The 25687-nt window shown below is 53.5% G+C and overlaps 2 protein-coding genes across 21 annotated transcripts; one reads left to right on the top strand and one right to left on the bottom strand.

Annotated features, from left to right (window-relative positions):
* Positions 1 to 963: 963 nt before the first annotated feature.
* Meiosin (meiosis initiator) lies at positions 964 to 21341 on the top strand. Of its 20 annotated transcripts, none has more exons than XM_076572561.1 (14): positions 964 to 1279; positions 3363 to 3433; positions 6303 to 6393; positions 12574 to 12667; positions 13787 to 13912; positions 14771 to 14923; positions 15912 to 16017; positions 16699 to 16769; positions 17208 to 17363; positions 17680 to 17732; positions 18438 to 18593; positions 18663 to 18898; positions 19471 to 19560; positions 20412 to 21341. In XM_076572561.1, the coding sequence occupies exons 2-14, from the start codon at positions 3363 to 3365 to the stop codon at positions 20578 to 20580; spliced, it is 1572 nt and encodes a 523-aa protein (XP_076428676.1). In that variant the 5' UTR covers positions 964 to 1279; the 3' UTR covers positions 20581 to 21341. The 20 variants fall into 20 exon arrangements, with proteins under 20 accessions (XP_076428676.1, XP_076428691.1, XP_076428671.1 ...); XM_076572576.1 differs by having other exon boundaries at positions 1037 to 1279; positions 18666 to 18898; XM_076572556.1 differs by having other exon boundaries at positions 1041 to 1279; positions 16672 to 16769.
* Six5 (SIX homeobox 5) lies at positions 21270 to 24994 on the bottom strand. The gene is made up of 3 exons (XM_006993740.4): positions 24160 to 24994; positions 22571 to 23373; positions 21270 to 22462 (listed from the first exon to the last, which is right to left on the bottom strand). Exons 1-3 carry the CDS (start codon positions 24942 to 24944, stop codon positions 21873 to 21875), a joined length of 2178 nt encoding a protein of 725 aa, XP_006993802.3. The 5' UTR covers positions 24945 to 24994; the 3' UTR covers positions 21270 to 21872.
* Positions 24995 to 25687: the final 693 nt, after the last annotated feature.

Below are 25687 nucleotides of genomic sequence, written 5' to 3'. Positions count from 1 at the left end.
TCATGGTGGCGATATCTTCTTGAATTTGAGGCTAGCCTGGTCTACCTACATACTGAGTTCAAGGCTATGAGACTCTATGTCAGAAAATAAACAAACGCCTGGAAAGATTTCTCAGCAGTTAAGAGCACATATCGTTCTTGCAGAGAACCTGAGTTTGCTTCCAGCACCCACCCTGGGAAGTTCACAACTGCCTGTAACTCCAGCTCTAGGGGGATCTGATGCCTCTGCCCTTGGGGAGACCTGTGCTGTGCGCTCATGCGCACATACTTCCCCCGACAGGCACCGTGTATACACAGTCAATAGTAACAATATTATTAAAGGATTTATTTGTTTATTATGTATACAGCATGTCTGACCGCAGGCCAGAAGAGGGCACCAGATCTCATTACAGATGACTGTGAGCCACCATGTGGGTGCTGGGAACTGAACTCAGGACCTCTGGAAGAGCAGTCGGTGCTCTTAACCTCTGAGCCATCTCTGCAGCCCTTGTTTTTTTAAATAAAGAAACTGTATAGTTTGTAGCCTGACGTGGTGGTGCACTCCTTGCCTTCGAGCGCCAAGCACTGGGCAAGCCTGGGCTACATAGCAAGCCCTGGCCCACACACAGACCCGAAAACGGTTACTTTGTTTGCATGTGCAGGCCCTGGCACCTCTACAGTTCCTTCAGGTCTACAAAGGCTCGTTTCGAGGAAGTTGGCAAGTTACCAGCCCGAGCAAGGTGCCGGGCACACCGTGGTCTTTAACCAGAGAGGCGCTGAAGGGAAGGGGTGGGACGGGGCACAGGAGGGCCGGCAGGGGGCGTGCTGACACCTCCCGCCAGTCTCCAGGGGGACCGGCCAGGGGGCGGGGCAAACAACCAGGGGGCGGGACCAACCAGGGGGCGGGGCCCTAGGAAAAGGCGGGAAGCGCAGCGAGAGCTGATTGGCCGGCAGTCCAGGAGCACGTGTCAGAGCTGCGGCCGGTGCCCCGCCGTGGGTGCGCGTGCGCAGGGCCCCCTCGCCGCCCCGCCCCTTTCCAACGCCTTCCCCCGCTCCCCGCTCAGGGCCCCTGCGCCGCGTGGCGGGAACGTGGAGGGGCGTGGCCTCGCCTCAGGAGCGCCAGGGTGGGGTGGGGAGGGCGACGTCGCACGCGCCTCGCGTCCTGCCATTCCTCGCTCGGCCCGCGCCTCGGGCGGCACGCGGCCCGCATCCCCGGGACCGGCGCGAGCCCTCGCTGCCCTCGCCCGCCCGCGTCCAAGCCAGAAGCCGGGCCTTAAGGCCCTTGTGCAAGTCTTGAGGAGGCGGGTGCTGGGCGCCAGCGCGGGCGGGGCGGGCGGTGCCTCGGCGCCAGCCGGCCGGGGGTGGCCGGGGGCGGCCGGGGGCGGCCAGGGGCGGCCAGGGGCGGCCGGGGGTGGCCAGGGGCGGCAAGGTCGCACCCTTAGCGTGGAGCAGGACCACAGGGCTTGAGGCCAGGCCTGGGGTGGAGGGGGGGATTCAGGCTAAAGCTGGGTTTCTGGAACGTTCTTCCTGAGTGGCGTGGCCGGCATGGTGGTTTCTGGAAAGTTCTTCCTGAGTGGCGTGGCCGGCATGGTGATTTCTGGAACGTTCCTCCTGAGTGGCGTGGCCGACAGTGATTTCTGGAACGTTCTTTCTGAGTGGCATGGCCGGCATGGTGGTTTCTGGAACGTTCTTCTTCCTGGTGGCGTGGCCGACATTTTTTTTTTTTTTTTTCTGGAACGTTCCTCTTGAGTGGCGTGGCCGGCCTGGGTCTCCTGTTGGAGGCTCGGCTTCTGGAGTCTGAAGGAGACCCGGAAATCTTTCTAGCATTTGGAAGGTCAGGGGTCGGATTTGACCGGGCCCGGGCTCTTCAGTAACAGCACGGACTATTAGGTGTGCACACTGTTAGGTGGGGCAGTTTGGGTCTCTGAGAGCTCATGCTAAGGCCTTGAAGTTGCCCCCCTCCCCACGGAGTGTAGGCGTCGATTTAGGGTTCTAAGTCCCAGTGGATGCTCTCGCGAGATCTAAGCTTTCTTTTTCTTTTTTTGGTTGTTTCGAGACAGGGTTTCTGTGTAGCCCTGGCTTTCCTGGATCTCGCTCTGTAGACCAGGCTGGCCTGGAACTCACAGAGATCCGCCTGCCTCTGCCTCCCGAGTGCTAGGATTACAGGCGTGCGCCGGCGCCGCCGCAGCCACCACCCCGCTTAGATCTAAATTTTCTAAGATCACAATTTGAAGATCTGAGGGTCAGTTTTGGAGTCTGCAAATATTTATTCTAGGACATGAGACACATTTTTGGGGGAGTGGTTGAGGTCTGTTTTGGAGGACCTGCATAGTCTATAGAATTTAGGCTTTTGTAGTTTGTGATCTTGATATTAGGATTAAGGTCTTATTTGAGGGTCAATAGTCAACATTTTGCACATCCAGGATCTCAGTATTAGATTTTCAGGGTTTTATACATTCAGAAGCACCTTTGGGGGATTTGGCCCTCACTTTTGGGATTTTATTTATTTATCTATTGGTGGTTTCTTTTTGTTATTGTTGTTGTTTGTTTGTTGTTCTTTGAGAGAGGGTCTCACTATGACTGGCCTGGAACTCAGAGAAATCTGGCTGCCTCTGCTTCCTGAGTCCTGAGATTAAAGGCATGGACCTCCAAGCCTGGCTTACTTTGAGATTAATTTTTTAAATTATTTTTTGTGTGTGAATGTTTTGCCTGCATATATGTATGTGTACCACATACATAGAGTTGCTGGAGTAGGTCAGAAGAAGATTGGAACTTGAGTTAGAGACAGTTGTGAGCCACCATATGGGTATTAGGACTCAAATCTAAGTCCCCTGGAAAGGCCGTCAGTGCTCTTAACCATAGAGCCATTTATCAGGCTTTCACTTTGAGATTTTAAAGTCAGTTTTCATCTGTTAATATCACCATCTATCTGGGAGAGGTAGAGCCAGGTGAATCTCTGTGGGTTCAAGTCCAGCCTGATCTACACAGTGAATTCTAGGACAGCCAGAGCTACACAGAGAGATCCCATCTCAACCCCCACCCACCCCTTTCTAGAGGTCTCAAGCCACAGTTTTCAGGCTAGACAGTTTGTATTTCAGCCTTTGGCATCCCATTATTGATGTCTAAATTCTGAGATCAATGTCTGGGAATTTGCTGGTTTTAGTTTTAGATTCAAATTTTAGGAGCTTAAGCTTACCATTTGGAATTTGTGATCCTCTGTTTAGTTTAGGGTTTTAATTTAGATTCCTGTGCCCATAGTTATGTCCTATTTTAGGATCTGGGTGCTTTAAAGATGCACCATGGGGGTGGGGAAGGGTGTACATTATTTGTCCCATTCATTCTGGAGTCCCGAAGGTCACTAATAATTTGTTTCCCTCTGTGCAGATGTTGGGTTCCGGCAGATACTTGTGTTTCCCTGATGAGCTCAGAGCTAGTTCTTTGAGTCCTACTGACAGGTAATGCTTCTCCCCTCTCCAGGACAGTCTCAGCCACTGCTACTGAATAGAATAATAGTAACAACACAATGTTACTAAACACTTACTGTTTCCCGATTGTTTGGTCCTTTGTATCTAATAACCGTTACAACCACCTGACAAAGAAGCAGAGGGAATATTCCTGCCTTTTCCCAGAGAGGGTTCTGAGGTGATTTCAGGCTTTGATATTCTTGGGGTTTTGTTTGTTTTTCCAGTGCTGGGTGTGAACCCAGGACTTTATGGTGTGAGGTGATAAGGAATTTAAAAAAAAAAATCACTATACTACATCCACAGCTCCCATTCCGACACTCTTTTCTTTCTTTTTTAGATTTTGCTTTGTTTTGTGCATGCAGTGCCTGTGGAGGCCAGGAGAGGGCACCAGATCTCCCTAGAACTGGCATTACCAAGAGTTGTGAGCCATTTTGTGGGTGCTGGGATTGCAACCTGGATTCTCTGTAAGAGCCCAAGTGCTCTTATTGCTGAGCCATCTCTCCAGTCCCTCTCATTCTGAGGTTCTTAAATGTTCTTTCTTCCATTCTGTTATTCACACATTTATACATCCACCCATCAGACAATGTTAGGAGTCTTTTGGGTGCTGGGGGTGAGGGGGAATACTGAAATGGCCTTCAGGGCCACATGCATGATAGGCAACCCTCTACCACTGAACTATATCCTCAGCTGTAGGAATCTGAAAAGGGGGATTCATATAGCAGATTGAGGGTTGGATTGGACTCCCTGTCCATCCTTCCAGTTTGGACAAATTAAAAACAGTTGGAGTTCATCTTGCCCTGTACTGTCTTCCCCTTAATGGATGTTCATCCAGCCCTCCTCATTCATTAACATCACAGTTAAGCACCTCCTTTGCTCTGGGCCTCTATGTAGGCACTATGCTCAGAAGGAGCACCATGAGGAAAATGAAGAATTGTGTATCCTGCAGCCCATTGCTTCCTGGAATCTTAGTCATCAACAGTTTAGGCTCTTGTTTCCCCCTTTCTAGATGAGGGATCTTTATAATAATAAAGACTCTTGGTTGCAGTGGGTAGAAACCTAGCTAAAACTAGCTTAGGCATAAAAGGGCATCTGCTGGATCATTGAAACAAAAATTCAGGGGTACCAGGGCCTGGCTGGTCCCAGGCAAGGGTTGAATGGTGCTTCCTTGGCTCCATCTTTCTTATCAAGCAGACTCTCCCTAGGGGAGGGCGCGATGACTCCTAGCTGCTCAGGTCCATATCCTGCCTGCTTGATCACCCCACAGAGCCTCTTTTCAAGACTCACTGAGTAAGTCCTGGTAACTTCTTAGATGGACCTTGGTTCTGCGCTCCCTTTCAGCCTCTCTGAAACATGAACAGAGAGTAGAGAAGTTGCCCAAAGGACAACTGAGGTGCTATTACCAGGGAAGGCGGAATGGAATGTTGGTTAAGCAAAAACAGCAATTATCAACAAGTCATTCAGTAATCTATGTGCCCCATTATCTATCATCCCTTACTCCCATCATTCTGAGGAATGATTGTGCCCTCTCTTTTCAGTTGTTTTTTTTTAAGATAAGATTTAGCTCTATCCTGAGTTGGCCTCAAATTCATAACAGTCCTCCTGCTGCACATTCTCAAGTGCTGGGATTGACAGGTGCAGACTGTGCAAGGAAATAAACAGATAAGGTCAGGAAGATGGCTCGGTGGACCTACAGCCAAGCAGCACCTCTCCTGTACTTCCATCAGAGCCAGCCTGAGGATTGTTTTGGTGTGGATGGGGCACAGCCATCAGGGGGGAGCAGGGTACAAGAGCTGGCAGCTGAAGGTCCTGAGGACGGTGTGAGGAGAGCTGATGACAGTGCAGGTGCTAGAGCACCCACAGGAGCCCTGGGGCAGTGGGGTGCTGTGTAATTTGGGAGAGGAAGTTGGCTCTACTCAGTGGGGGAGGAGTGGTGCTGTGCATGCTCTATCGTGGGTGTCTCATGAATTATGCAGTTGGGGATTAGGCCCTGGACGTTGCCACAAGTCAACTCCTTTCATGCCTGTATTGGGTCCTTTAGCAGGCACACGTTGAGTTTTCAGATTATGAGAGCCCAGTGCTTGTGCCAGGGACACAGTGGTGGACTGCAGGGACATTGAGCTCACCCACCCAGTGCAGTGAGGTCAGTCAGTATGAAAGAGCCAAAGTACTGCTAGGACCAGAGTGGCCAGCGGGGCCAGAAAAGGTAGGGTACTGTGAGCCACACAGCAGCTTGTAGTGCACACTTGTAATCCCAATATTCGGGAGACTAAAGCAGGGGCCTGCTGAGTTTGAGTCCCTCCTGGGCTACATAGCAAGACCTTATCTCAAAACAACAACAACAACAACAACAACAACAACAACAACAACAAAAAACCTCCAAATGCTCCTTAGGAATGGCATGACCTTGAGGGTGTGAAACAAGGGGGTGACAAAGTCAGATTTGTGTTTCAGAAAAGCTCCTGCTGCCTCAGAAGCTATAGATGGAGGAGGCCAGATGGGAGGCTGGGAGTCTTGTGAGGGTGTGAAGATGGTCATTCAAAGATTACGGATTTAACAAAATCAGAGTGGGAGGATGGGTAAGATTGGGGGACCTATTGGTCTAAGGGATAAAGGAAAATGATACGTTCTGATCATGTCTGAGACTCTGTCTTGGGTGTCCTAGAATGGGGGTAGAGGACAGCCTTGACATGAGACCGAAGGCTTGGGGGCAGGTGGCAAAGCTTTAAAGCTAGATGTGGTGGCTCATGCCTGTGATTTTAGTACTTGAGAGGCTGAGGCAGTATGGTCGTATCACTTTGTCCCCAAAAGCTATGTTTAATTTTAGATGTCTTAACCAAAATTGGCCCTCATCCCCAAACAGGAAGGATAAGAAGAACCACACAAACAAGCTTCGAGAGCTGGCCTTGCTGATCCCTGTGACCATGAAAACCAGAAACAAGAAGCACACCAAGGTGTGGGGACTGGAGAGGAGGCAGGCGGGAGGACGGGTGTCAGAGCAGGAAGTGGGGCCTCTCAGTGATGGACTTGAAACAGGGGTGGTCTTGCTCTGAGCAGGAATTTCTGGGAGTTCATGATCTCACTAGGGATTCTCTAGAAGCCAGTTCCTCACCCAAGGTCAACACGTGCTGTACCACTAGGCTATACCCATGGAAGTCTTTCAGGGTAAGAGGAGGGGTAGGTGGAGCAGGGGCTGGAGACAGCTCAGTCAGCACTTGTTACCCAAGCATGAGAACCTGAGCTCCAGTCCCAGACCCCACAGAAAACCATGTATAATAGGTGTCTTAGTGCATGCTTGTATTGGTCAACCAACCTAGCCTAATCGGACATTGAGCTCAGGTCACATTGAGAGATCCTGTTTCCAAAAAAGAAAAAGAAAAAGCCCACAGTGGACAGCCCCTGAGGAATGACACTGAAGATGGCATCCAACCTCTACATGTATGTGCACACCGGCACCCACATGAACGTGCACACTCACACAGAGAAAGAGGCAAAGGGAACTGGGAGTGGAAAAGTAGAGGCAGAGGTCACACAGAGAGCAGGAGCCCTCCAGCCTCACAGCTGCTGCCCGAGACTCCTCATTCTTTCTCAGCTGCAGGTTTTCAGTTGTTAAAAGGAAAGAGTAAGCCAGGCCTGGTGGCCCATGCTTTGAATCCCAGCACTCAGGAGGCAGAGTTAAGGCCAACCTGAGCTACAAAGTGACATCTAGGGCTGTTACACAGAGAACCTGTCTTTAAAAAACAAAAACAAAGGACAGATAACTTCTGTTCCTAAGCAATACCGCAAGACAAAAATAATGTCCTGGCCTGTAGTTTAACAACAGAGCTCTTGCCTGTCAAGTGCAAGGTTCTAGATTTCATCTTTGGGGGTGGAGGTGAGGTGCAGAGGGAAGACAAAAAGTGTGGCCTAGTTGTACATGCCTTTTATTCTAGCACCTGGGAGGCTGAGGCAGGAAAACTGCAAGTTCAAGGTCTGTCTGGGCTACAGAGTGAGTTCACAACAGCATGGGTAGCTTACTGAGATCTTATTTCAAAATACAAATGTAAACAGAGGACTGGAGATGGTAGCTCAGTGGTAGAGCACTTGCCTTGGACACACAGGCCCTGGGTTCAGAGAGAGAGACTTGAGGGAATGCATTATCTTTTCCTTTGGCAACTTGCAAAGGCCTCACACTCCTTGCAAACCATCAACAAAGTCTCTTCAGGGTCCTCTGTTTTCATATGGTTTCTCCACTTTTGACCCTCCTGCCTCCCTCTTACAAAGATCCTCATGACTGTACCAGGCTCATGTGGGTAATCTCAAGTAATCTCTCCATCTCCAGATTCTTAACTCAGTGACATCTGTAAATTCTCCTTGCCCTATAAGACAACCTAATCACAGGCACAGGACTCGGATGTGGCCACCTTTGGGACTGGGATGTGACTATGGAGGAATTTTCTGATGTCCTCAAGCATTTGCATATTTGATGTTATAGGTACTGTCACAGGTTTCTGGGAAGCCAGGGAAGAGATGGACACAGTTCCTGCCCTCAAGGAATGAGTCTAGCATTTTATAACTGACGAAATGTCCACCTCCTTTGGAATTTTCTCTAATGCTGTCTACTTTTTTAAATCTCTAAATTAATTTTTTAATTTTTTAAAAAATGTGTATGGGTATTTTCCCTACACGTGTGACTGTAACAGAAGAGGGCGTTAGATCCCCTGGAGGTGGTTGTGAGCCAACCTTGGGTGCTTGGAATAGAACCTGGGTCCTCCAGAAGATGAACTAGAGCTTTTATGTGATGACTTAACTTTCTTGATCTAGCTCCCTACCTCTTTTTTTAGGTAATAGGAGGCTTCATACATGCTTTGCAAGGATTCTGCTACCAAGCCATACTCAGCCCTCTATTTATTTAAATAATTAATGTATCTGTGGTACCAAGCATTGAACCCAGAGCCTTGTGCATACTAGATCAATACTCTTCACTGAACTATACTTATTCCTGAGACAAGGTCTCGCTAAGCTTCCAGGCTGGCCTTGAACTCGCTCTGTAGTCTTGGCTGGCCTAAACTTGGAATCCTTTGCCTCTACCTCTTGAGTGGCTAGGATTATGGGCCTGTATCATCAGGCCTGGTTTCCTTCTACTTCTGTTTTGTTTGTTTGTTTGTTTTTTGGTTTTTGAAGATGGGGTTTTTCTGTGTAGCCCTGGCTGACCTGGAACTTGCTCTGTAGACAGGCTGGCCATAAACTCAGATCCACCTGCCTCTGCCTCTTGAGTGCTGGGATTAAAGGTGTGCGCCACCACTCCTGGCCTACCTCTCTGTGTTAAAAAAATATTCTTACTGTGTGTATGAAAGAGAAAGTGGGGGGCACACATGTCTTGGCATGTTTATAGAGGTCAGAGGACAAATTTCAGGAGTCAGTTCTCTCCTGGACGGTGGGATCTGGGAATGGAGCTCAGGTTCTCAGGCCCGTACAGCAAGTGCTTTCACCCTCTGACTTGTTCGTTTACCCTCGCAGCCCATTCAGCTGCCTTCTCTACCACATATCCTCTCCTGTGCTCAGGAGCCCTTGCCCTTCCACACTCTGTATGGGTTCCCTCCTGGCCGCCTGGCCCACATACACTCTGCTTTCCAGTCAGTGCTCAGGCTCTGGGGTCAGTCCATCGTACTGGAGGAAGTTGTCCACCTGATCGTGTGGCCATGAACGTGCTGACTGGAACTGTTAGGGATGTCTTCCTTATGTCTGAGGTATCCATCCACGCTGCTCTGGCTGATTGATTGCCTCCTGTCCTGTATGAAACTGTAGCCTTTCCATATGGCCACCAAAGTCCTTATCACAGTGATTGTTCCCTCATTTAAAAAAAAAAAGCACACACACACACACACACACACACACTCACACTCACACTCACACTCATTTAGTTACTGACTGGAAGTGGTACATGTGCACAGTGGCAAGCACCTTCACCCACTGAGCTATCTTGCCGGCCCTGTTCCCTCACGTCTGCCAGGGCAAGGGCTCCAAAGGATGACTCTCTTCCTAGCATCCACCCTAGAGCATGATTGATAACTGTCGCTTCCAATTTACTGTGAATTCCTGGAATCAGACCCTGAATGTTGAGTATCTTAAACATGTCTCCTTCTTTAAAAACTAAAGTTTTAAATTATTATTTGGTACAAATGTCATGATACAATTGTCCACGATCAGGTGGACAACTTCCTCCAGTACGATGGACTGACCCCAGAGCCTGAGCACTGACTGGAAAGCAGAGTGTATGTGGGCCAGGCGGCCAGGAGGGAACCCAAACAGAGTGTGGAAGGGCAAGGGCTCCTGAGCACAGGAGAGCATATGTGGTAGAGAAGGCAGCTGAATGGGCTGGCGAGGGTAAACGAACAAGTCAGAGGGTGTCAGTTTTCTCATGTGGGCTCGTGGGACTACACACAGGATGTCAAGCTTAGTGGCAGGTGGTGCCTTTCCCTGCTAAGCCATCTCACAGGCCTACCTTCTTTTTGCACTTTGCTATGTAGTCCTGCTTGGCTTGGTACTTGCTTTATAACCCAGAGTGTCCTCAAACTAATGGCAATACTCAGCTTCTGGTGTTATGATTATAGGCCTGTGCCACCACATCTACCAAGGCTGTGAGAGATGTATGGACATGCTCACTTTTTGGGCGTGATGTTGGAACAAGGTTTCTATGTGTAGCCCTGGCTGTCCTGGAACTCTGTTTGTAGACCAGGCTGGCCTAGAACTCAGAGATCTGCTTGCCTCTGCTTCCTGAGTGCTGGGATTAAAGATGTGGGCCTCCACACCTGGCAACATGCTCACTTTAAAAAAACTTTCTTGTGTCTATTCATTCTATTTTATATGTATGAATGTTTTTCCTGAATGCATGTGTGTGCATCACAAGAATGCCTGGTGCCTGTGAAGGTCAGAAGAGGGTGTTAGATCACCTAGAATAAGAGTTATAGGGAGTTGTGAGCCCCTATATCAGTGCTGGGAACCAAACCCAGGTCCTCTGCAAGAACAGCAAATGCTCTTAACTGCTGAACCAAGTCTCCAGCCCCTGGACATGCTTACTCTTTGGTTTAAGAAATTCATGAAGAAGGCTGGGCATAGTGGTATGCACCTTTAATTCCAGCATTCAAAGATAGAGGCAGGTGGATCACTATGAGTTCAAGGCTAACCTGGTCTACATAGACAGCCAGAGCTACATAGTGAGATCCTGTTTAAAAGCAAAACAGAACAACACAACAACAACAACAAAAACTATGTGTTTTTTTTTTTTAAAGGAAGAAATTCTTGAAGGAACAGATTGTCCAGAAATACCCAGGGGTGGGGGAGGGAAGGAGAGAGAGGGAGATAGGTTGGGGGGCAGGGAGAGAGAATGAGAATGAGTGAGAATACATCATCCTAAAGTGCCTTCAGTTATTCAGTCACTCAATGTTCAACCGATGTTTGTTGAATGAGTTCTCTGTTGTGACAGTTTTAAGACCTATTATAACTTGAGATGGTCCCTGAGGTCTCACCTTCTGGTTGTAGTTACCAGGTCATGTTCCTAAAGCACCAAGACTGAATCTTCTAGCTGGGTATGAAGCCCATGCCTATAATTCGGGAGGCTGAAGCAGGAGGATTACCAGTTTGAGACCAGCCTGAGGTACACAGTAAGACCCTTTCTCAAAAACAAAACAAGAAAACAGAAACAGCCTTCTATCTTGAAATGAGGGATGGAGTTGAACCACCTTTGCGTGGAGCATTTGTGTACATCTCACAGCTACAAAGGTTTCAGTGTAACCCGTTCCAAGCCTGGTGTATGACATGCCAATCTAAGCAGGGGCCTGCTCAGTGCTCCGCTCACAGCTTTTTGCTCTTTTTTTTTTTTTTCTTTCCTTTCTTTTTGGTTTTTTGAAATAGGGTTTCACTGTGTAGCCCTGGCTGTCCTGGAACTTGCTGTGTAGAGCAGGCTGGACTCGAACTCAGAGATCTGCCTCCCAAGTGCACTCTCTTTGAATCCCTTGAGATCCCCCTCAAAGGCAATCTCATTCAAACAAAGACTAAGCCTTTTTAAAATTTTGTGTGTGTGTGTGTGTGTGTGTGTGTGTGTGTGTGTGTAGAAGGGTGGCAGGAGATATTCTCTCAGTCCCTTTCTTGTCCCTTTGTCTCTCTTTCTGTGGACTCTTGCTATGTAGTCTGTACTGTCCTGGAATTTGCAGTCCTCCCGTCTCAGCTTCCTGAGTACTGGGATTATAGGAGTGTTCCAGCATGTTTGGAATGATTTTTGTATTGTTTTTTAGTTTTGGGTTTCCTGTAGCAGCTCAGGAGGTATTTAGTGGCTGTGGTAGGCAGGTGGTGTCTGCCCACTGACCGGAAGCACCCTGATGGGGAAATCTCCTTCTCTAAAAGGCCCTGGCTGAGCCACCCCAGCACTCTCTGCCTTTGGAGTATGGAAATAGGTTAGCTAAGATCTTGCCTCAGCTAGCTCAAGGTCAAAGGGAGAGAACATGGCAGCAGATAACAGAAAGCAGTGTGGCTGCAGTGGAGGTCGAAAGAAGTCCAGGCTGTTACAGAGTGCTGGGAGGTGGGAAGCTGACCCAGCCTGGGCCAGATGGTCAGAAGGGAAGGGGCCATGCTGAAGTTCAGAGGGGGAGCAGGCAGGTGAGGGGCCTGATGGGAGGAACGGAGGGCCAGACAGGGAGGTGAGTATAAGCAAAGGGCCTGGTGCCAGAAGCTGAGCAGTATGTGCCAGTGACTGGAACCAGGAGGCTGACTGCCCTGGTCAGATTCCAGCCCTGCCTCCTGAGGTTTCCAAACCAGATTAGTGTTCAGCCTCAGTCTTCAGCTGGCTCTCTAGGAAAGGCTAGGGACTATACAGCAGAGTAGGTGAAGCTCTGCCAATAAGGCTGCTCTAGCCTCCATGCCCCCAGCCTCTTCTTCCTGCCCGAGTGTGGTATTATGTGGAGGGTAGGGTGTGAGGCACTTCCTGTCTCTGTTCCCCAGGAGTCTCCAATGTCCTGGGCCCTGACCCTTATACAAGTCAGGGTCTTACAGAACGTATCCTAGGCCAGCTTCCAACTCATGATCCTGCTACCTCTGCCTCTTGTGGAGCTGAGAGGACAGGTGGGTGGTGTGCCCCACTCTCCACCCTGTCTCTGCAGAAGGAGATCCTGCTACGTGTCCTGCACTACATCCAGTACCTCCAGAGAAGCATTGATGTGGCCAAGGCGTTGCTCAAGCTCCACAACAACAGAGGTGGGTTTGTGGGTGAGCAGTTCCACCTCCAGTGCCTCTACACCACACCTTTTCCTGGCCTCAGGGAAACCAATTGGCCACCTTCCCTTTCCTGGGAAGGTGACTGCATCAGAGAGGTAAGCAAGGTGCTGTAGGAGAGCCAGATGTGATGGCTCGCTCACACCTGTTACTCCAGCAGCCAGCCTAGGCTACACAGTGAGTTCCAGCCCAGCCTAACCTACAGAGCAAGACCCAGTCTTAAGGAAACAAAGCAAAACATGGACACTGTGTTTTGGAGTTTGGAGGAGGAAGCCTAAGAGCTTGGCCTTCAAGGACAGTACAAGGGAATCCTGCCAAACTGCAGAACCACTCTGACCAAGAGCATGTGGGCGTGAGGAAACGTAGAATGTTTAGGGACAGGCAGCAGATGTGATAGGGCACTGAGTGGGTTGATGCATGCCCTTTTCCCAGCCAGTTCTGATTTAGACTCTACTGTGATCATAGCCTCTCTGGGATTCAGTCCTGCAATCTATAAATTGGGAACCAATCAGCACTTCCCTCCTGTGTGTGTGATGGGAGTCAAATGGGTTAATACAAAGAAGCAACATGGTGGCTGCAGCACACAGCTCTCGGCACCATACAGTGGCTGGTGTGAAACACTTGGGCAGGAAGAAGAGGCTGGGGGCGCAGAGGCTAGAGCAAGGGGATGACGTCTGTAGGGCGGAGCAGAGGGGTAGAGATGAGAAGTATCAGAAGATTGAACCAGGGAACATCCTGCTCAGATTAATTTGCTTTTGTTTCTTTTTTCTTTTCTTTGTTTCTTTCTTTTTTTGGTTGATGATGTTTTATTTGTTTTTGAGACAGAGTCTTGCTGTATAGCCCAGACTGGCCTCAAACTTGCAATAACCCTTCTGCCTTAGCTTCATATGTGCTGGGATGACACATTTATGTTCCTATGCTTTCCTGCCCTGTCCTATGTCCTCTTGGCTGTGCCACCATAGATCTCAATTTTTTTTTTTTGTTTGTAAAGTCTGCCTGAAAACCTTCCCACCTCTTTCCAAGGGTTGGAAAACCTTGTCTGGGAGGAGAAGGATGTGCAGGACAGAATGGGCTCTGATTTGCCCCCTTCTCCACTCCCAGGGCTGGGTCGGAACCCATCTGCCGGCCCAACCTGGAGGAGAAGCTCCACCCCCTCCAGCTCTCAGAAATCACACTTTTGGGGAACCTGCTCGAGACCTCGAAAGAAGAAGTTCACCCGAGTGTCAGGTACATGTGGTCTCTGGAGGCAGGACAGGGAGCTGCTGTCCCTGTAGGGACACACTGGGTGAGGCCCTGCCAGGCTATGCCTGAGGCCACTCCCAGACCTTCCATGGGAGGCTGAGGCCTAGGGTGGCGTGCTCTCCTCTGGGCCTTCATTTCTTCCTCATTGGGACAGGCACCAGTCCAGGCCCTCTCAAGGTTATAGAAAAAGCCTGAGCAGACACTGCCAAGCAGTGCTTAATAGCAGAAGCACTGGCAAGGCCCAAGGAGGATGCTGCTGTCATCATTTATTGTCCTTGAGGTAGGGCACAGGGGAGGCGGGATGGTAGGAAGGTCCAATTGTAGTGGCCAAGAGTCCTGGCTCTAGCCCAGCCTCACCACACCCTCACTTCCCAAACCCTTAAAGGACCTCAATGTCAAAGCCTGTGAAATGGGACTACGGCCTACCTGATCACTAGTTTCTAGTCATGGCTGCACATTGGAATTACTTTAGGTGCTTAGAAACTTCCTCGGTGTGTACATACACATAGAAAGCTGGCATCATTGGCCTGGTGTGGAATGTCACACCCACTGTGCATCATGCTGTTAGAGCTCAGAGTTATGCAGACCGAGTCGGCTCAGTGAGCTCTGCTTGAGGAGCTGGGCACACCTGGGGTGCTGGTGAGTGGCCAGGCCAGGCAATGCTCTGGAATGAGACAGCCCAGAGCAGAAGAGTTCCTTCCCTGAGCCAAATTCTAAGGATCCTAGTGACCCCACCATGCCCCCTGACTCTGTCTGTTCTCTCAGAGCGCCCAACCTGGCCCCAGAAGCCTCGTCACTCTCTGGCTCTGGACCAATCTGAAAATCTGGTCACTGCACACCCAGGTCAGAAGGAAGAAAACGGTGCCACTTACCCAAGAGATCTCAGCCCTGGCACCCACCCTACAACTGCACCGTCCCTGTTGGAAGGTGATGGAGGAGGGGCCCAGCTGGTCTTCCTGGACATGGCTCAGAACATTGTTGCCCATGACATCACAAGTTGGTGCCTTTCCTCAGTGGGAACTTACTATTTTATTTGCATGTGTGTGTGTGTGTGTGTGTGTGTGTGTGTGTGTGTGTGTGTGTTTGTGAGCTCTTTCACAGATTTTGCCTTGGACAGTCCTAGCAACAAGGCATACGTCACTGAATGGGATGACACTGCCTCTCTTATCATGGGGCTTTCACCCACAGCTTTCCTTTCTTGTGTAGGGCTCAGTAAGGGAGGGACAAGATCAGGGTCACCCTTGTGTTAAGCTTCAAGTCTCAGATCTGGTGATGGAGGAGCATGTGCCTACTGGGCTTCCCTGAAGAAGCCAGACTGTCCCTTGGCCCTGTCACTGTACCAGAGGGGAGAAGGGATGGAAATACCTAAAAAGGACAGAAAAGCAGACCGGAATGCAAGCCTTGGCCTGGCACTAGCTCTGAGTCCTCAGAGTGCCCAATTCTCCATCATGCTCCCCCATTGTTCATGTACCTCCTCTAGGTCAGGCCATAACTTGTTGGTGCTTGTGACACAGTAGTGACCAAATTCTCAGTCCAGTGACAGAATTCCCCACATTTCCCAGGCCACCCAGACTTGCTGGGGTGCTAGAATGCCCTGGTCCCAGAGGAGGCATCATCTTCCTGCTACTATATGAGGCTAGACATGCCATTCACATGGCAGTGACTGGGCTAGCCCATTTGTATAATGCATTGTGCTTCAGTACAAAGACTTGCAGGGACAGGACAGGGCCAGCCACACTTGTGTGCCATCACTGTTGTCATGGTGTTGTGATTCCATGGTAGGGATGTGATCCTCAGTGCAGCTTCTGAGAGAGGTGTGAGTCAGTGCTGTGGTGACTTGGGCACCACAGCCTAAGGTTCTGGTTTGGGTATGGGAGGAGGAAGGCTGGTGGCAGAGTCTGGTCCCTCTCCTTCCCCTGTCTTGGGGCCCTGGAATCTGGCCCGTATACAGCCATAATCATCTTATTCTGATACCCCTTCCTAGGTGATCATGGTGCAGGGACCCGGGATGGTGAGCCTGACATTGACATCAAGGCTCAGAGCAGGGTTCAGAGGTCCTATTTCCTCACCAGGGCACAGCCCTGTCTCAGGTAAGGAAACCCCAGGGTGTCAGTGGCTGGGGCTGAGGTATCTGTGGAATGTGATAAATGACTTGACATTCTCTGCCAGAGCTCCCTGAATGGCACCCTGGGCCCAGCTGCATGCTGGCTGATGCCAGCTCCCATGAAGGTCTGGATTGTCACCTGCTGATCTCCCTTGCCTCTCTCCCCCTCCCAGCCTGTTCTCATCCACTGAGTGCTTCTCTACTACAGACCTTGACCATATCAGTGGGTCTGCCCAAACCTCTTCCTTGGCATTGGAGAATGTGGCCTGTCTCACCATATCAGCCTCTTGCCGTTACCACCAACCTTCCACTGAACAGCACAAATGTTCTCCAGTTCCCACACTGCCTGCTCTGAGCTTGCTGCGCTGGTCCCTATACTTGGAGCATCTGCCTCTCTGATTTACCTGGGAAGCCACCCTCTCCTATGTGCCCTCTGGTCTTCCCTGGAACACTCCACCACGGGGTCCCCTGTGTTGTCAGCATCTCATTTTTCCTCACAAGACTTTGAAGCACCTTGAGGGTAGAAGCCCCAGCTGATTAATTTCCCTGGGATTGCGTAGAGTTGGCCATGTGAACTCTACAAGTCACATCTGAGTTCAGCCCAGGGCTCTGTGTCCTCCTCTGATTCCAACTCTCACAGGCAGAAGTTATTCTTTTGCACTTCCAGTGAGGCAGACAAAGAAGCCCCAGACACTGACCCCTGGCTTCCTGCGTGGACCTCAGAGGACAGCCCCAACGGTGATTACAACTCCTCTTCTTGTAGGCTGTGAGCCTTCTGAACCTTCCTCTCCAGAGGGTTTCTATGGCAAAGAAAAGCAGGAAGAAGGTTGGGGAATGCTGAGCACAGGGATGGCAAACATACTGTCTATCATCACTCTGCCCCTGGTTGCTGTGCCAGACATTGCTAATCAATCCCTATTTTCATAAGCCGGCCACTACAGAGCTTTTTGACTACAGAGCTATGGCTCACTGCAGTCAGTCCGCTGGCTCTGGCACACTGTAATGTGTGATCTTTCCTTTTTTTGATGATATATTGCCAGGCAGTGTGCCTCTTAATTTCCTATACCACCACAACTCTGAATGGCAGTCTCTTTTCCCAGTGTCTGACACTATCCCTTCCAAGAATGCTGCTGCACTGGCGCTTGACCACAGTCCTAAGTACCATGATCCTTTCAGGGAGCCCACTGGCCGCGGGGTCTTCCCAGATCAATACCTGGCATGTGACGAACTACCTGAGTGAGATCTTAGGACTCAGCTCTTCCCTCTTCAGCTCCCCAAGCAAAATCCTGCCAGATCATGTCCTGGAGGACGGAACCTACTTTCTGACTGAAGGTGGGCTGCCAGAGTGGAAGGAGCTTTATTCATTCATAAAACATGAGGACACCCACCCACCAAGTACTGGGCCTTAGCTAGGCCCAGTGGATGTGCAGAGGGTCTTGAGGGGCCCATAGTCCCTCCCAGCATAGGGGCCAGTAGGCCATGTAGTAGAGGGGAGGCTCCAAAAAGTTGCCACACTCACAGTTGGCCTGTGAGTGAGACTGGGTCATGGGCTAGGAAATCCCAAAGGGGAGAAAATCATGGAGGGGACTGGGGCTAGCCAGGGGTGCTGTAAGAAAGGCGCCTAGTCCTGCCAGTGCTCTGCTCACAGGTCTCTTGGAGTCTTCAGCTGCTGCCTGTGAACTGGAGGGTCCCCAAGAGAAGGTAAGTTCTAGCTTCCTGGCTTGACTCCCTCACTGAGCATCCCACACCTCCATCCTTCCCAGTTACCAAGTCTGTCCTCACCGAGACCCGCCTTTGAGCTTACTGCTGCCCAAGAGGGCCTGGGAAAGGCCTGCCGAAGATCGTAGCTACCCCCCAAGCAGGGTGGGGACAGGGCACTTCTTTTACCTTCAGTGGTTTACCACTCACGGAGGAGCCGCAATGCTTCGTGTGTACGTGTTTAAGGCGTCCCTGTGTTTGACACAGGGTCTCTTGGGTCTCAGACTGTCCTCAAATTCTATCTTCCTGCCTCAGCCTTGAGAGAGCTTGGATTACAGGAGTGTACCAATTTATCTGGCCAAATAAGTCTCAATTCCCTGAGCATGGAGTTTACTTCAGTGGACTCATGAGGAAAGACTCCATTGTCATCAGGTTTTGTTTTTTGCCTCCAGCTCAGCCACAGGAGGGAGTAGGAGGGAGGGAGAACTGGTGCTGAGGCCGCTGGGCTGGGAGGGGCACCTGTGTCCCTGTTCTAGTCCCAGTTTCCTCATGTGTGAATTGATGGCATGAGGCCCCTGCTTGGGACCTTTGAGTCAAGGTTCCTGAGTTTCCAGGGTATGGAAACAGGCAAGGTGTCTCTCTAACCTGTGCTGTTTCTAATGCCCTGCATGTCCTGTAGTCAGTGAGTGTCTTCCTCATCTGGTCCAGGACACACCCTCTGAGGGCCCCACAGGCCCTCCTAACTTCGAGTCCTCAGTCTCACTGGACCACTGCTACCTATCGCTGAGTGAGAACATCAAGGTGCTGTCCAGCTGCAGCTCCAGTTCAGAGTCCACAGACACTGAGTCCCTGTGGGGACAAGAGGTGAGTGGGGTGGCCATCTACCCAGGGAGGACGGGGGTCTTCTCCCTTGCTCAGTCTTCTGTCCTGCAGCAGGCCAACCGTGAGGGCTTGCAGACCCCCAGTGATGAGGACAGAGACTACACATGGACTCCTACCCGACGGTCTTCTGGCCTGCTGGTAGCTGGCAAGAAAACCAAGAAGGTCCAGGCAAGCCAGGGCCCTGTGAAGCCCAAAGATAGCAGAAAAGCCTGTCCTGGCCAGGTGAAGAAAAAGTGTGTTAATGGCTTCATCATGTTCTGCAGGATGAACCGGAAGCAGTACATCCGGTGGGTGAGGGCCCCTGGGTTTTTACAAAGAGGTTACCGTCCCCATGTGCACCCCCAGACCATGAGGCCCCACTGCTGTGCCTTCCCATCCTGTGCAGCAGACCCAAGCTCAAACTTGAGACATCAGAGAAAAGGAAATTAATTGGCTTCTGTCACCATCAAGAAAACTGCCTCCAGGAGGGGTTGGTTCTGGGCTGGAGCAGTCCTGTCCCTCTCTCCTGAGCTGTCATCTCCAGCATGCGGGGCTACAGTGGCGGCAGGTTGTCGTCAGGAGGTGCAGGCTCAGTCCTGCCGGATGCCCTGAAGTCTCATCTCTAAATGTCCTTGGGGTGGACATAGATCAGGTGCCAGCCCTGGACCTGTCACTGTTGGCTGAGTTTCGCCGGGAGAACAGGTTTGGGGTGGGGGGCCTGTGAAGTGGTGGCTACAGGTCATTTATGCTTTGGGGGACACTGTGTCTCTTCCTTGCATCTTACTCTGGAGGGTGTAATGGGGCACTGGGAAGCTGGTGGGAGAGGAAAGATGGCCAAGGACCATGATGTGACCATTGTAACCTCTGCCTTCCTGCCCAGAGCCTGTCCTGGGACTGCATCCACAGCTGCCACCAAGGAGCTGGCTCAGCTGTGGCGAAGAATGACTCTGGAGGAAAGGAGACCATACTGGTGAGAAGTACCTTCCAGAGGGTGTGGGGGGAACCATGGGCCCCGACCTGTGACCCTCATGCCTCCCTCAGAGCCTCGTGACTTTACTAACAGGTTGGGGCTTTGCTGGGCTGAGGACTTGTGAAACAAATTCTTTTTCTTTGTATATGTATGGTGCATGCACATGCGTGTGTGGTATGTGCACACATGCACATGCATGCAGAGGCCAGAACAGGAGGACATCAGGTATCTTTGTCTTGCTTTTGCCTTGTTGCCTTGAGGCAAGGCCTCCCACTGAATGGGGATCTGGCCTTTACAGCCAGGACGGCTGGACAGCAAGCCTTTGGGATATGCCCGTCTCTGTTCCTAGGGCTTTGACACAGGCACACACAGCCAGGCGCAGCTCTTTATGTGGATACTGGTGACTCAAACTCACAGCCCAGAGCAAGTGCTTATTCACTGAGTATCTCTCTGGCTCCTGGGTCACAAGTTTTATGACTTGTGAGGTGACAGATAGAGTGTCACCTGCAGCTGAGAAGTGTCACCTTTGCTGGGTCTTGGACCTGCTGCCTCCATTTCTGCTTTGCCACATAGAGCACCTCAGTTATTTCCCGTCACTTGGCCTCTTCTCTCTTGTCTTAGTCATCCTTCCTCAACTCTGTCCCTTCCACCAACTTCAACCCCCATGTCTGTGGCGAGCACCCGGCGGCAGGGTTCAATTTAGATATCAGAACCTAGAGCCCCAAGAGAGACGGGCCCCATGGGGTCAGAGAGTTCTGGCTCCTTGAAGCCCAGGTTTGGTCAGTGCTAGGGGCAGAGATCTAGTGGGGGAACCTAGGAGCCGAGAGTGAGGAACCTCCATCTGTCCCCAGCACCAAGGCACGCAGGTTCAGCCGCCAACACAACCGCATTGTGAAGCAGGAGAGCTCCAGCAGTGAGGATGAGGATGGGGAGACCCCTAAGCCCTTCTACCAGCTGCTGGCTGAGAAGGCCCAGGTGTCTTTGGGCCTGGCTTCCCTGCTCTCCCTTCATGGCCAGTGAGAGAGCAGCCCCTGCTGGGTCTGCCATCTGCTTAGCTCCCAGGTCCCCCAATGTTTGTTCCCTCTGGGCCTCAGCAGCCACTGCTAAGGATCCCCTGCCCAGTCCCCAACTCCTGGCACCAGAGAAGAAGTGTGTTTACTGACCCAAGGCTGTTCTCTGCCTTGGGTACAGCCCTTCCCACCTGTTCTTAGAGGATGGGTGCCCCAGATGACATGCAGAGCTCCCCTCTGCTTCCAGAATCGTAGGTTTCAGCCATTTGTTTTCAATGCATCCTTCCCTGCTCTATTTATGGACTATCAATTGTCTTAAAATGAAGTGGAACCCTATTGAAGAGCAGGGAGAAAAAGAATGCTGTGTCCAGGATCCCTTGGCCCTGAGTGGGCTTTCCACACATCAAATCCAAAAGCCCTTTGCTTCTGAACTTGGAAAACCCTCCAGAGTCCACAGGTGTGAACTCAACCCCTTTACCTCAGGAATCCAGTCTTGGGATGTGGTGACCCGTGTTCATAATTCCAGCCTTCAGAAGGCTGAGGCAGGAAGATAGGATTTGAGGCCAGCCTGGGCTATGGAATATGACCCCATCTCAAAAAGAACCCAGACAAAAAAAGCGAGTCACAGCCTCAGGCTTGGGGTTGTCTCTAGTTCTCTCTCGGGCCGGTGGTTTGGCAGATGACCCTTACCCCAGTGGCTCTGTTGTCTGTTAACTTGACTTTAATTGAAATGGAGGCATTACATGTCCTAGAAAAATAAAGATTTACGATGATACAAACTAGACAAAACTAGGGGCCGGGGAAATCTTTGGTCTGGGGCTGGATCCTGGGGCTCAAGTCCAGGGAAGTAAGGAAGGCCCCGTGCACCCATTGGACCCTCTCAGCAGGAAGGGCTCTCTGGGCCACACCCTGGTCTCCTCTCCCTGGGACTCAGGCAGTTCTGGGAACACTGGGTATCAGTGGGGCTATTAATAGTGTTATGGGGAGGGTGCCGGCTGGAAATCAGCCACTCGGCAGGGCCTTCCTCAACTAGTACCAGGTAGAGGAGGACAAAGCCCGAGTCAGGACCCCTAGTGCCCCATGCACCGGGCAGGCAGAGCATGGGAGGGCTGTAACATGGACTTCCCATCAGGAAAGGACAGTGCCCAGGCAGGGGTGATTCTCTGGCTTCTCCAAGGCTTGCAGCTCGTCCAGGGCGGAGGGCTGTAGTGTGGGACCTTCAGACTGCACTCGACTGAGGGTTCCTCCTCCTGTCCGAGCACCTTGAGCACCATTGTCAGGAGAGGTGGTTGATCCAGGCAGTCACAGTTCCAAGGGCTCCTCCACAGGCACGGACTGCAGCTGCGTCAGGACCTTGGCCTCCGCTTCTAGCCCCTCATCAACCTCAGTCCCTGCTGTGGCCCCCAGGAGCAGCCCCTGGGGGTCTGGGTCTGGCAGTCTCAGCACAGTGTGGGTGGCCTGTGTCCCCAGCCCCTCTACCCCTGCGCTCAGTTCCAGCCCTGCTGGCCAGACTGGTACAGCCGCAGGGGACAGCATCAGACCCTCGGGCAGGGGTGTTGGGAAGCCGGGCAGCAGGCCAGAGGAGTCCGGGGAGAAAGGCAGGCCGGTGGCAGAGGTGACAGCAGGGGCAGGTGGCAGTGGCTGAGTAGAGACTGGCCCTAGAGTGTGACCCTCCGGGAGGCCGGGGCTGGGGGTCACTGGGAGGGCTCCTTCAGACACTGTGATGGCTGGCTCTTGCTTCAGGGGCAGGGCTAGGCTGGGGGCAGGTGGAAGGACCTGGGAGACGAGCATGCTGGTGGGGAAGGTGGCAGTGAGGATGATCTTGCCCTGCTGCACAGCTACCCCAGTGACGATGGGGCTGCCGGACACGGGGTTGGCCAGGAGAAAGTTTCCTGTGGAGAGAGGAGATGGAGGGCAAGATGCTGGGGGTCGGGCAGAAGTGCCAGAGGCAAGACACCTGCTCCCCCAGCCCGCCGGGCCGAAGAAAGCAGGAGGGGTACCTGGGGTGGTGGCCGAGGGAAGCTGCAGGGCGGTCACCCCCACACCGGAGTTGATCAGGTGCACGTTGGTAGGCCCCGGGGTAGCCGCCACTTTCACGGGGCTGCCTGGCCCAGCTGCCAACAGTTGGAGCGGCCCCACAGCCTGAGGCAGGGTCACCACCTGGGAGGTGGGCACCACCTGGGGCAAGTTCAGCAGTGGGGAAGTGGGGCTCAGGCCTGCTGGGTACCCAGACGAGGGGGAGAGTGGTACGACCTGAGGAGCAGCCACAGAGGGAACGGCTCCTGGGGTCAGAGGGAAGGTGGGGGCAGGTGGGGGGCCGGGGACTACCTGGGGCAGGGTCCCTGGGACTTCCTCTCCAGCTGCCCCCGGAACAGCCCCCTGGACCCCTTTGGTCTCAGGAGCCTCAGACGGAGCCTCCTCCAACCGAACCTCTCCAGTCTGAGGGTCCAGGACCAGGGAAGTCTTGGCCTCACTGGCTCCCTGGGGGCTGGGTTGTGGAGGAGGGGCACCCCCTCCTCCTGTGAGCAGCAGGGGCCCCAGGCTGGAGGCCTCTCCTAGGGCCAAGCTATTGATGATGACGGGGCTGCCATTGAGCAGCACTGCTGGGGGACTGCCGGCTGCCAGGAAGCTCCCATTCACCAGGATGGAGGAGGAGGCGGGGCATGTCGCAGGAGGGGTGGCCCCCGCTAGGAAGATAGAACTCTGGGGGGGCGCCTCAGCAGCCACGGGGGCCACAGCCCTCTCCAGGTCTTCGGGACTTCCGCTGGACTCATCCTCAGTAGTGGGGTTCCCATCGGACTCGCTGGCAGGAGAAAGGATGAAGTCTCAGGCCTGAAGGTTACACACATGGCCCCAGAGGCGGTGGCAACCCAAGCTCCCGTTAACTATTTGAGCCCTTCAGGGGATCCGCGCGAATCCCAGGGCCTCCACAAACCCTGCGGGGGTTGACAGCATGGCGGGAATGCCAAGCTGGAGGGAAGCTTTCCCGTTGCCTTGGCCTGCAGCCGAGCACCCAGGCTGCCCCAAGTCCCCTGGGTCAGCAGGCGCGTGGCTGCAGAGTGAGGCAGCAGAACCCTTTCCTCCAGTTCTTCCCCTGCCCTCCCCCGGGCCTTCAGAGACCAGAGCTAGAGGCCCGGCGCTGGGGTGGGAGGGGAAGGGCTTGGGTTACAAGGGAAACCGGAGCCGGAGAAGGTTCACGTTTCACAACAAAGACAGGCAACAGAGCACGCTGTTTGGGCCGGAGGGGGCGTGGGAGTGGGCGTAAGTAACAGTCACTGAGGGGCCAGGCTGCAGAGGTCCCCACCCTCGGTGTCTTAGACAAAGGCCCCCTTGCCCTTACCACAGCCCCTCCAAGGGGACACCCCCCCCCAACACACACACACTTTTCTTACTGCCGCCTGCACTGCAGTCCCAACCTGGAAACAGCGGCCATTCAGAACCTCTGCCCGTGGGGCAGCGATGCCCAGAGAAGCCAGGGTGTGCCTGGTCTCTGGGCTCAGCCCGTGAGCTCGCCAACGCCGGGGGCACAAAGGGTCAGGCGCGCAGACTCGACTGCAGCGGGAACCGAGGAGAGGGCCGGTCCCCTCACCTTTTGCAGGGCGCTCCGCCGCCGGTCCCAGTCCGGTCGCGCTGTCGCCGGTTCTTGAACCAGTTGCTGACCTGTGTGAGCGAGAGGCCGGTGAGCGTGGCCAGGCGGCGCTTCTCGTCTGGCGTGGGATAGCGGTTGCCGCGGTAGCAGGCCTTGAGCGCCGCGCGCGAGCGCTCCTTGAAGCAGTAGACGGTCTCCTCGCCATCCCAGATGGTCTTGGGCAGAGGGAACTTCTTGCGCAGCCGGTATTTGTCCACCGCGCCCAGCGCACGGCCGCGGGCCCGCTCGGCCTCGTGGTAGCGCGCGCGCAGGTAGAGGTCCTGCAGGAAGGCGTGGTGGGCGGCGGGGAAAGGGCGGCTCTCGAGGAGCCGGTAGAGCTCGGCGTATTCACCCCGCTGGAAGGCCACTAGGGCCCTCGCGCGCAGCACCGGATCGCTGCCACGTAGGCGCTCGGCCGGGGGCAGCGCGCCCAGGAAGCGGCTCAAGCGACCGGCGTGGCCAGCCTGCAGCAGCGCCTCGCACACGCACGCCACCTGCTCGGGCGAGAAGCGGAGGCCCGTGGGCGCCTCGGCCGCGGTCTCGCGGGGAGACCCCGGGCCGCTCGGGGACCCGGAATCCGCCGCTGCCGCCTCGCCCGCCCCGGCCGCCGCCGCCGCCGCCTCCCCCTCGGCCGCCTGCAGAGTCTGCAGAAGCTGGCGCGCTTCCTCCTCCTCCTCCTCGGTCGCCGCCGCTGCCTCCCCCCCGGCCGTCGGCCCCGCGCTCGGCTCTGCAGGCGAGGTAGCCATGTTTGGCAACTTTGGGAAGTTCCTCCCTCCTCTGCCGCCTCCTTCGGGCTTCCCCGGCCCCCTCCCCCGCCCAGCCCTCCTCGGCCCCCCTTCCCCGTCCCGGTCCCCCCGCCGTCTTCTGGCCCCCTCCTGGCCCAAAGGCTAGACTCAGCTCTGCACTCGGGTCTGTCCCTGTGTCTGTGTGTCCGCCCCCCTCCCCGGCTGTCAAGATTCTTTGTTTTCCTTCAGCCTCTGGCCGCGCTCTCGGCCTCCCCCTGCGTGTGCCTCTGGCTCAGGGCCTCAGTTTCCCCATCAGGGCAACGGAGAAGGTAGTGGATCGTCCAGGAAGCTAGTTTAGGGCGCGAAGCCGCCTCGATCTCCCGGGTCCCTTGAAGGCCCCCCTTCCTCCCCATCTCCGCGCCGCGCTCCGCCCCTCGGAATTCCCGGCCCCGCGGGGAGGGGGCGGATCTGGCGGGAGGAGGGGCGGGAGAAACGAGCTAGAAAGTTTGCAGCAACTTTTCTGATGCTTTGGTGCTAGGAGCGGATGCGCGTGGCTTGCGCAGGCGCGGTGGGAGCCCTGCCGGCCCAACCCCCTACTTTTTCAAGCTTGAGTAGCACAGCTGGGTCACAGCTGGGCGGGGGGGCGGTGTCTCGGGTGGCTTGTTGCTCCTCTCCTACTGGCTGGATGCCTAAACTCCGCCCTTCAGGCCGGTCCGCTCCCTTTGCGTCCCACTAGCTCCGGGCCGGCCATTGGTTGTCTCTAC

The sequence above is a fragment of the Peromyscus maniculatus genome, chromosome 1 (assembly GCF_049852395.1).
Source record: "Peromyscus maniculatus bairdii isolate BWxNUB_F1_BW_parent chromosome 1, HU_Pman_BW_mat_3.1, whole genome shotgun sequence".
Classification (NCBI taxonomy): Eukaryota; Metazoa; Chordata; class Mammalia; order Rodentia; family Cricetidae; genus Peromyscus; species Peromyscus maniculatus.
The sequence above is the reverse complement of the archived record's forward strand: the minus strand, read 5'-3'. Positions and strand labels throughout refer to the sequence as shown.